The sequence below is a fragment of the Histoplasma capsulatum genome, genomic scaffold (assembly GCF_000149585.1).
Source record: "Histoplasma capsulatum NAm1 scaffold_1 genomic scaffold, whole genome shotgun sequence".
Taxonomy (NCBI): domain Eukaryota; kingdom Fungi; phylum Ascomycota; class Eurotiomycetes; order Onygenales; family Ajellomycetaceae; genus Histoplasma; species Histoplasma mississippiense.
In genome coordinates, this window is record NW_001813982.1 from 4,228,819 (window position 1) to 4,240,403 (window position 11,585).

Genomic DNA, 11,585 nt, shown 5'->3' on the forward strand with positions numbered 1-11,585 from the left:
TTGAGATGTCAGTGTTTGAAGATTCTATATTTATAGAGTTTCATTAGTTGACTGATCATCACTTCAGATGATGTCATTCTGATCACTGTGTGAAAAATATTGTTATATACTCATTGTATTAAAGAAATTCATTCTATTCAGTTATTTTGTTAATAGCTGCAATATATGTGAAGATAATATTTAATCATCTGATTCAATCATTCTGTTTGATTGTCAGTCTGTAGATGGAAGGCTGTTGATAATTTTCATCAAACATGAAGTAAGTAATATAATGTTGATCAGAATTTACTATTTATCAATGAATCTTAATCATTAATAATGTTCACAGATTTAAATACTTTAACAATTAAAATTTATATAATATTAGAGTTTTTAAATTTAACTCTGTAACACTGATAATTTCATTCTCATCTGTAAATGTGTTTTTTATTTTGTCAAAGTTGTTGTCATTGATGACTATGAGCTTTTTCACCCTATAATTTTCTTTAATTTGCAGATTTTTTCACATCATTTTGATATACTGATCTAACTTTATATTTTCTTTTATTTTTAATGCTTTAAAAATCCTCTTATGCAGCTTTTTTTGCACAGAGCCTCATCAAAAAAGTTGTATATTTTATAAAATCTGAGCAATGACTTGATACATTTGTAGAATTATTTTTCTCAGAATGATGCTCAATTTCAAAATTAAACACTGAGAGCATTTCCATTCAGTGAATCCGACATTCATTTAACTGCTTTATCATCATGAAGTGTTGAAGGTTGACATGATCAGATAGAACAATTATTGAGTGTTTGTTATTGTATAGATAATGACATTATTATCTAAAAGCTTTTACAATCAATAATATTTTTAAATTATATATTTGATAATATCTTTCTGCTTTTGTAAATTTTCTAAATCAAAATGCAATTGAGTGTCAGTGATCATCATTTATTAATGTGTGTTTCTATACAGAGTTTTCACTATAAATCAAAGTGAATTAACAACAGTATTTTTATAAAGCATTCTTTTAACTGCAAGATTGCATACTTGCAGTTTTCATTTAATTGAACAGATGTATTGTTCTTTCCTTTTTTTACTTCATAATCGTTTAACAATTCAATCAGAGATGCTGTTATTATCAAAAACTTATATATGAATTGCTGATAAAAGTTGATGAATTTTAAAAATATTCGCAACTCATTTCTCATTTGCATTTTTGATCAATCTAAAATCATATCAACACAGTGTTTTTCAACAGTAATGCTTTATATGATAATCATAAAACTCACAAATCCAATTTCTGTTGCATTAAATATATACTTACTAAGTTTGACATATAGTCTTCATCATCTTAATCATTCTAGCACATTCTTAATATGGACAATGAGTTTGTCAAACATGTTCAAATAAATTATGATATCATCTAGATAAGTCATACAATATACATTCAAAAGATCACTAAGAGCTTTGTTAATATAAAATTGAAAAGTTACAAAGGTATTGATTAGCTCAAAAAATAAGATCAGATATTCAAAATACTCATATCATATTTGAAATACTGTTTTCCATTCATTTCTCACTCATATACAAATTTTATGATACATGTCTTTAAGATTTAATTGTGTATATATTTTAACACCTGCTAATCTATCAAGTATTTCATTTATCAAAGGCAGTGAATACTGATTCTTGACTGTTATTTCATTTAATTTTTGATAATCTACACAGAGGTGCAAGATTCCATTCTTCTTCGGTGTAAATAATATTGAGACATTGACTGAGCTTTTGAATGAGTGTATTCAATTCTTTTCTAATATCTTTTTGATATATTCTCAGAGAACAGAGAGTTCTTAAGTTGGTACATTATATACCAATCAGTATGATGATTTTTTATCAGATTTAAGATTTATAATATGATCATGAAGTGTATGCTCCATGTCAGATATATTTTCTTGAAATACATTAAGATAATTCTTATAATCATTCAGAATATTTGACTCAGTCACTATGTGTGCAATTTGTAGTGAAAAGATAGTGAATATGATGTTGCTGTTATTCATTAAAGTTGCAAATTCCTTAATAGTATCTAAATATATGTGATTAATATTTGATGCTTTGCTATAGATTCATCATCTTCACACTCAATCAATATCAAAATTCACAGCTTGCAATCACAGTATGTTTAAAATTATATCATATTCATTAATATTGATTTTTTTGAAATGGTGGAATTCTTTCTGAATAACATATTTATCATTGATAATCTTTATCACAGCTTTTCATTGTTCATATGATTTAATTTTATAATTATCAATTACTTTCACTACTTTCAGTTTATTCTCTGATTTCAAGAAATATTTCAATGCTTAGATATGAAATATGAAGTTTGCATCTGTATCAGAGTTTATTAATATTCACATCATCAACCATTTTGCTTCTGTCAACATTCATGTATTTATTATCAATAACTATTTATTTCACAATTTAATTGTCTGTATTTTCAATGCAGCAGCTGCTTCTACAATTGAAATTGTTGATTTTTTACTTATCAAATTTGATCATGCTTTTCAAAATGTAACATTCAACAATCATTTACAATATGATTTTTCTTATAGCAATGAGAGCACTTTTTCATTTAATTATGTTTATTTTTCTTAATTTATTCAGTTGAATTCATCTGCTTCCCTTGTTTTCTTTTATTTCAGCAGTTATTGGATTTATTAAAATGATGTTGATTCTTTATAAATATCACATATCTGGTTTTATAAATGATATATTATTATTTTTATATATTTTTCTCAAGAATTTGTAGAGTTCAAAGCAACTCTTCATAATTTTGAGATTTTTGATTTTGACAATTGAGTTCAGTGTGTAGCATTTTCAATATTTTACTACACAGATTATCCATTCTCTGTTCTTCATTATATAAAGATAAATAATACTCTCAGTTTTCAAGATATTTAGAAAAATCACATATTGATTGCTACTTTTATTGTTTAATATTTTGAAATCTTTAATTTATCAATTAATATTGGTTCTGCAGGTTGTTAATTTGCATCTCTAGATGTGATAATATATCATTAAATGTTAATGATATTGCTATTTCATATTTTTTATATGATGATATAAAATTCAACTACTTCTACTTCACATGAGTATTAAAGTAAAGTTTGACATCATTTATCTTGCATTCTTTTTTCAATAATATCAACAATGATGTGTAAAAAGAGTTAACATGTGATCTTTATAATTTTTAAATTCTAACATATTTTTTTTCTTAATAATAGTTCTTTACTTTCAATCTTGATGATATTTCATTATCATTATTCATATTATTTATAAGTAGATTTTGCAGCAGTTCTGCAGTGATGTTTTGAATTGATTGAATTTCAATGAGAATATCTCCATGAATCTGCATTTTCCATTTATTAAAATGTTGTTGCATACACAGAATAGTTAACTGTTGTTCTTATTTATGAATTTGATCATTCAACTGCTGCAATCACACATTATGATTGTTGAAAGTGATAGAGGATTTAGATTGATTTTCTAAAGATCTTATACATGTTGAAATCATCCTACATGTTTTAATCAATGTTGTAGGTTTATTGTAGATGTGTATAGCAATAGATCATTCAGATAAAGTTATGAGTAATTAGAATTATAAAAGATAAGTTATAAAAATAATTATAAGAGTAGTGTGAAGTACCCATAAAAGATATTTAAAAGATAGCAATCTCTATTATTCAAAGTTAATCACTGATCTTCTCTATCTACAGATACTAGCAAGCATTATATAGACAATGTTATCATCATACTATATTTATTACAATTGATTGTTCCATGCTTTTCTATCATTATATATCTATTTTCTGATATAAATATCTTCATTGTATGTATTACACTATTCTTCTTCCTCATTCTACACACTGTTTACAGCCACTAAATATTGAAATATTTGACTCATTTGTAAAAATATATTCAGATCAACTAGATTTCTATACACATTCTGACTATGATTTTATTCAAACTACGAAGCAAGATTTTTGATGATTATTTTATGCTATGTAGAAAACCTCTATATCTGCAAAAAATATTAAATCTATTTTCATGACACTGACATACATTTTATAAATTCTGCTCACATTTTTAAAAAGATTCAATCCCATTTATTTACATTCTTTGAACCGTTTCAGCAGTGTACATTTACATTTATACAAACTTTACAAAGTTTGATAAAGCAGACAAATTAACATCATCATTGACTTTCAGTTGATATTAAAAAAAATTCTCTGCACTGAGAAGAATATTGCTTTGAACAGAGAGATTCTCTTAATAGAGAATAAGAATCTTCAGACTGCTTTAAATAATGAGAGAAAGTGATGCAAACAGAGTAAATATATGGAATTGTTTAATTTATTAAATCCCTCACTTGCTCAATTTTTTTCTCCCATTAAAGTGCAAGCCGTGAGGGAGCAAGCAGATGCTAGTGAAAATGCAAAAATCAATGACCACACATACAAGGAGGATATAAAGCTTCAATGAGCAATTTTTTATAAATAAAAACAGATAGAGCTTATGAAGTGAAAGAAACAATATGAGAAGGAATGTTTAGAAACTGCTCAATGCTGTGAGAAGGTCAAAGCTGCAACTGCAGCTAAATGTCTTATAGAAAAGCAACAATGAGATGAATGGAAACTTCAACTGCAAAAAGAGAAGGAAGAATGTGCTGCTAAACATCATGAAGCACAGTTGACAAAGCAGGTGCTCATGGAGGCCTCAAAGAGGTCTACAAGAAGATCAACAGTAGGCTCAAAACATCATAAAAACTCTATACAAAACCTTTTAAAAGCAGTAATAAATGCCGCACGCAGGCCCCCCCCAGTGGAATCAAATGATATTCCTTCTCTGACATCTTCTCCACCGCGATCCGATTCAACTGTTTCAAAACCACAAGTTTCACCATTCTGGGCGGATTATTAGGCCAAGCAATCGTTCTCTGAATTAATCATATATATTTATATAGTGTATTCTACATAGTTTTAATCTTTAATAAATAATATTTATCTTATTGCATTGTTGTGCTACAGTTGAAAATTAACGGCTCTATAGAGTGCTTTTTGGAGTTCATTGGGTGGATGAGTTGGGTGGTGAGTCACGTTACTGGTAGAAATAAATTTATCGACAAACCGATGCTCGACAAACGGATGGTAGTTACTAGTAGAAACTGATGCTCGACAAAACGGGTGCTACAAGTACAAACCGATGCTCGACAAACAGATGCTACAATCACCTCACAAAGCGTATCTGCACGCTGCTTGAGCAGCACGCTACTGGAACTACTAATGGGCTTGCAGACATCCGTGTTACTAGTAGCGTCCCCGTACTCTCGGGTTATCATGACCGACAGCGCGCAGTTCAAACCCCCGGAGGCACCGGGGGTTCTTATTTATGGCCGCTTCTGGGAGGAGATAGCTGGCTCTCTTACCTAGGAATTACCAACCAGATGGGGGACTTTGTAGGACAGAAGATATCCTTGTGCTATGGCCGTGTTGTAACAGCCGCTGTGCCACGGGGCTGGTCGGTACGGTTTACCCGGATCAAACGGTGACTTGAATAACCTCCAGGGCTTCCTGTTCAGTTCGTTCGCGTTATTCGAGGGCAACCATGTTCCAGAGTGGCAATCGTGCGCGTTGGACTAACTATAAGTACCCTATGCCGACTCGTGGCGAACGGGAACAGACAGGCAAAACTCACTCCACATTTACCGGCATCAATTGCGGTACTCTGTTCCTTTGGTCCGTGTACCAACCCCATAACAAAGTCCATCTGCGGGGTATCCCAATTGCATCCGTGCCCCCAAAGCTTTCCCCAGCCGCTACTCCGTGCGGCGAGGCCATCCCTAACGCCTTCTTCCATACGTAAATTCTGGGTGCACAGGCCCACGCTGCTAAAATGCAGGCGCAACAGCCTCTCTGGTCTCGGATTCGATATAAGCTACGAGAACCGTTCGCTGAATTCGTTGGTGTCTTTATTCTTGTTCTTTTCGGAGATGGCTCTGTGGCTCAGGTCATTCTAAGTGATAGAAAGAAAGGAGATTACCAGTCGATCAATTGGGGTTGGGGGTGAGTTACCTTCTTACGCTTTTGTCTCAACTCCTCCTTGAGCTACCTGGGATAAAGAGAAAAATGCTGTCATGAAAAGATCCTGGATCCAGCATCAGTTCAGCTGACAGCTGACATAATTGACAGTCTTGGTGTGATGCTCGGGGTCTACTGCTCAGGTATATCAGGGGCCCACCTAAACCCGGCCGTTACTCTCGCCAACTGCATATTTCGCAAATTCCCATGGAGGAAATTCCCCGTGTATGTGATCGCTCAGATGTTGGGTGGATTCCTTGCCGCTGGGATCGTCTATGGGAACTATAGATCCGCTATTGATGTTTCGAAGGAGGCGTTGGTATCCGTACTGTGGGCCTCGAAACGTCCACCGCGGGCATCTTCTGTACATATCCGGTCGATTTCCTGCACAAAACAGGCCAGTTTTTTTCTGAGCTTATCGCCAGTGCGATCCTTATGTTCTGCATCTTTGCTTTGCTCGACAACAATACATTTGGGGCTGGCAATCTCACCCCATTGGGCTTGTTCTTCGTTTTCTTTGGCATAGGTGCCTGCTTTGGTTGGGAGACGGGATATGCGATCAATCTTGCGCGAGATTTTTCACCACGGTTGCTGTCATATATAGTAGGATATGGCCCTGAGGTATGGTCTGCTGGGAATTATTACTTTTGGGTATGGCTATCCTCTTTTGCACCTGCTAGTGCTGTTGTCAGGAATCTGTTTGGCTCTGCCAGTGCTAATCTTTTATTCTCCAGGTTCCAATTGTTGCACCATTCGTTGGATGCACGCTAGGCGGGTTCCTCTATGACGTTCTACTGTATACAGGGGAAAGTCCCATCAACACCCCCTGGATGGGGTTCGATCGTCTGCTGCGACCAACACCCGAGGTATGGTCAAATACGAAATCACCAGCCTAGCAAACGACTGCAGATCTGCGTTTATTATTTAGCATCTTTCATCGTCTATCACATACGACCATAGGGAGTGGAAAGCAGGGCTTCCCGTCCGCTCAGCCATACTTAAGCCGCTCGCCGGCCGGTTAGTAGTTGGGTGGGTGACCACCAACGAATCCCGGTTGTTGTATGTTTTTGCTCATCACCCTGTCGCCGCTTTTTTGCACCCTCCTTCACTGGAACTTCAGGGGGTTCATGGGAATTGTCCCTGCATGGTTCCAGTATTTGCCGCTGCCTCTGCGCCCGAAATGGGTGCTGGTAATTAATGAATACCGGAGGCAGTATTGGGAGGAGTTGGCAGAGGGTGGGGATGAGGGGGATGGTGGAAGAGAGAGGAGGAAGTGAGAGGTTGGGGGTGCAGCTGCAGGATCAGTTTTGATGTCATCATCTAGAATTTTCCCTCAGTTGGTATGAATGTAGGACTGCTGCAAAAATAATATTTCTGTGCTGCAATTTCTGTACAATTACTTCAATGTTGCATACAGTTGCTTAAACTTGCTTTTCTATCTAGCCCAAGGATGGGAGGGAACATGCTCAAAAAGCTGGAATGGCTCAGCCATACATGATACATCTCTGCTTGCCCATTTGCTTTCTGATGACACAGATTTAAGAATTTCATGTGAGTTTTGTAGTTGGAATACTACAAGGAAGAATTCCATGGGGAGGGGTGAAAAGAGCTGATGATGACCCGATTTGGGGTCACTACTATTGGAGGGTAGATATATATGTTTCTATAGCATCTTGACCACTTGCTCTTCAGGCTGCTCTGTTCTCAACGCTAATGTGCTCATCTTGACTTCTTGTTCAACCTTCACCTTCTTCTTGCGTGACACAAGTGAGTGGGCATTCCACATTATTGACACAACCTCTACCAGCTGTCTAAGATATCTCAGATCCAAAGATAGTGATTTTTTCTCAATTCTTGACACTGCTTAGTTTTGGTGTCAAATGGTAAACAGCCTTGGCCATCTGATGCCACTAGGTGACCGAGCCTGGTGCCCTCCGGAATAGCTGTCTTCCATGGTCGACCGATTTTTTAACCAAGCATAATTGAAGTAAACAGCGACTTCTTTTTCATTCAAATACTTACTCTTTGTTTCTGCCGCTATTTAAACGGTAGGAATTTCCATATCTCCAGCTGATGTCCACTCAAGCCCACTTCCCAGGACCACTATCGATGGCGAATAAAGAAGCATGGAGTCTCGGCCACGGACGGGGCGAACACCAACCACTAGTTATTCAAGCCTGGCTACTCCGTACATTTTGCGGGCAATTGTCGTTGATGTTTCATTGGACAAAAATGCGATAGTGGGGTTTGATGCCTGATCGCTTAATGATATTTAACTATCTGAAGTGGCTGATGTTTGTTTAGTCTGTCGGCCTCAGTTCAAGAAACGGTTTGTCGGACTGCTGCCATGTTTCCCTTGCCGCGATTAGAGAAACAGTAATCTGTACATCTGAGGAGTTTCTTTTCTTGATACCTGCTTTTTTTTTTCAACTTTTAAGTATCTTTCAAATCTGTTGGTGACCATTTTTGAACTATTCGCCTGTCCTGATACATCCTTCGTCCAAAAAAGTAAGCATTTCACTTGGCAAAATGGGATCTTTCGACATATATTGTGCATTGTGCTGCGGCACCTTATACGAAGTTGAGATTGGAGGCAAGTCAAAAGAACAGCGCCAAGTGCGCCAGCGATTAATCGCAAGGAAAATTCAGGAGCTCCAGGCTCAGAGTGAACGCAGCGGCCTGGCTATGGTTGGTGAACAATTGGGAAATGAAAAGGCGGCACAATATACACAAAGTGAGAATGTGCTGGTATCTGAGGAGGAAGATAAAGACTCTTGGGAAATCCAAAGGGAAATGGACGGCAACAGTGGCTACGATCCAGACATCGTTAGCGAAGAGAGTACTAAATGGCTTCGGGTGGTACATGTGCTCGGGTACAATCCTACAGCGATGGGACCTAGCAAGTGCGTATGCAGCTCATTCCCTGAAGTATCTATTCCGACGGTGCTTTTTTACTAATAACCACCGTAGGACCTATATTTCGGGCGAGGGGACGTATTCTGATTTTGTATGTCTTCTCCTTCCAAGCTCTAGAATTCTTCTGCAAACCTGCTTTATGAAGTTTTTTAATTTGTGCAAACTAGGACGCTGTTGAATTTTCGCGAGGCGATGGTATGCAGATGCTCTCCCGAAGTTCCATTTAGCACTATCAAGCTAATAAACTTGTCAGATCCAAATGTTCCTCAAAACCTCAATTCGCTGGACACAGATTGTGTCTCCTGGTCAGAGATATTACTGCTTTAGTGACTTTCACACTCTGCTAACTTGTTGCAGCTATGGATTCAGCGATCTTTCAGCTTTTCCGTTTCATTGGTGCTGCTTCGAAATTCTCGTCCGGGTTCTTACAGGCTCTACGGATATAGGTCAAATTGATAAGGATCTTCTTTACCACGTTATGCTTGGGCTTTCTCCACAATACTCACGATATCTGGAAATCGATTACGGAAACCTTACTGGTGTAGAGCAATTTTGGGATTGTGTTCCTGGAGAAGAGGTACGCCATTCTTCCTGTTTGGGGAATGTTAGAGGGTATATATTGATGAAAAGGTGCATTCCAGTATTCTGTCACCCATCCGGCAACCCCTGGTTTCGAAGAGACCCTTCGGAAGTTAGTAGAAGAAAAGGCTTTCAAAGGTCTCCCTCCTCATGAGGTTTCTTTGTCGCTTGCGCATAAAGTGAAACGACTCCTCCCTATTTGCCCAATTACCATTCGACCTTTTGTACTCCATTCTTAGCTTCCTTCCGGGAGACTCAACCCGGGCGTTGATGTCAGCATCGTGGCCTGTTTATAGAGCGACTCGCCATCCCGCATTGTGGAAACAGCTTATGTACTGGGGAATGCCTTGGTTCTGGGAGCTACATAAGCTTGTTGAGGAAGATAATGTCACTGATCTAGACTATAAGAACCTCTACCTTTGGCTGAACAAGGCGACTATGCCGGTATATGGTATGCGTGGGCCGTTCTTGGGTATCGCCAACCGGAGACGCATCTGGTGTGCTTGCGCGCAGCTTGCAGAAAAATATTTCTTGTCTTTTCACCAACGGGAGAGCACAACTGATGAAGACTTCAATTCGGTACTGCAACAAAACCAGATAGTGCAGTTACCAATGGTGAAATATCCACAGTCAGACATGGAGGTTAGAACTATTAGCAAACAGTGGTTACATACTCTGGAGGAATTCAACGGTCGGTCCGCCTTGTTGGAGACCTTCTGGAGTAGTGACGATTACCTGATGGGTTTGACTGTTAGTTTTAGGACAAGCCGTCGGCCTTTTGGACGTGACGCAGCAACTGGGGGGGCTCATCAGCATGTTTTATCCATTGAAAGTTCTGATTGGATATCAGGGCTTGTCCTATACATGCCTGTGATGGATCTTCTAGATGCCCATGCCTATACAGCTGTCAAAGGTATCGAGGTAAGCGTAATATGGATAGGTTATAATCACACAAGCATCGCCAGCTATTTTGGGTCCTTCTGACTTAACGCGATTCCCAGGTCAATTTTGTGTCCGGGAAACATGTTTCCATAGGCTCTTGTGCAGGAAATCATAGGCCGTTCATGGTCTCCGAGGATCACTACCTTGTTGGCCTAGTTGGGCAAGCTGAAGAAGTAAACGCCCCTTGTCAAAGTATTACACGGAAACATCATTTCATCAAGACTAACCGTGTCTTTATTCAGGATGGAATCATTTCTCGTTTTGGAATCTTAGAGAGCCCGGCCACTAAAAGTGACGTGATCCCAACTCTATTTTCCATCATTCTGCATATATAGTCTCACCCGATTTACTTATATTCTCTTGGTAGGTAACAAATTTTATATTCACGATGCAAGGATTGTTCCAGAATCCGAACGCCCTTTCGGCCAGCGGCTCCTTTGGAGTTCAGCCGCATCCCCATTTGAACCGCGAGGTGATCAACGACGATTTATTTGGAGTCACCCTGATATTCAAGTTTTGTCTCCCAGCTCAATCGGAGATATGGGCCATGGTGGTGTACCTACTGACCTGGTTCCGCACCAATTCCTCATGTGGGCATTGCATGGCGACGAGCTTCGAAAATTAACTCGGATATCTGCCTACGTAAAAAAGGATATAACAAGCTCCGGGCCTATGGAGTGCTTGCTAGGCTTAAGGACCGAATACATTCGGCGTTACTGGGAACCGAAACGATATATGGGAGAGTTTCCCAACGATGATGATGAAGATGGGGCCCAAGAGGCTCCCGATGGAGAGATTCGCCATTTTGACATCGACGGCCCCAATTCTGAGTACGTAATCGGCATTGAGATTGCTACGGAGGGCTTCCTGAAAGCGATCAGAGTGAGCCAATTCTCAACTTCTCGAAATTCTTTTTTTTTTTTTTTTTTTTTTTTTTTGGAAATGCGCGAAAATCCGTTAACTAGGAGTATTCCAACCTGATCAGTTCCGAACCAATAGAGGAAGAGAAGCGTGTTTTGGTG

General features: G+C 38.0%; 2 protein-coding genes across 2 annotated transcripts in view; both read left to right on the plus strand.

Annotated features, from left to right (window-relative positions):
- Nucleotides 1-4,756: 4,756 nt before the first annotated feature.
- On the plus strand, nt 4,757-7,403 carry HCAG_01203 (hypothetical protein; the record flags this gene model as incomplete). Its single annotated transcript, XM_001544106.1, has 8 exons — nt 4,757-4,773; nt 5,099-5,136; nt 5,344-5,570; nt 5,927-6,111; nt 6,238-6,490; nt 6,861-6,992; nt 7,055-7,185; nt 7,247-7,403. 8 exons carry the CDS (start codon nt 4,757-4,759, stop codon nt 7,401-7,403), a joined length of 1,140 nt encoding a protein of 379 aa, XP_001544156.1.
- A 1,252-nt stretch (nt 7,404-8,655) lies between these two features.
- Nucleotides 8,656-11,585, plus strand: part of HCAG_01204 (predicted protein) — a gene marked incomplete at both ends in the record, with an annotated part of 3,543 nt that continues 613 nt past the window's right edge. Inside the window, 9 exons of the mRNA XM_001544107.1 lie at nt 8,656-9,029; nt 9,097-9,133; nt 9,210-9,237; nt 9,296-9,347; nt 9,400-9,619; nt 9,684-9,733; nt 9,918-10,542; nt 10,623-10,755; nt 10,931-11,445. Coding sequence (XP_001544157.1) covers nt 8,656-9,029; nt 9,097-9,133; nt 9,210-9,237; nt 9,296-9,347; nt 9,400-9,619; nt 9,684-9,733; nt 9,918-10,542; nt 10,623-10,755; nt 10,931-11,445 — 2,034 coding nt within the window. The remainder of the gene's footprint in view (nt 9,030-9,096; nt 9,134-9,209; nt 9,238-9,295; nt 9,348-9,399; nt 9,620-9,683; nt 9,734-9,917; nt 10,543-10,622; nt 10,756-10,930; nt 11,446-11,585) is intronic.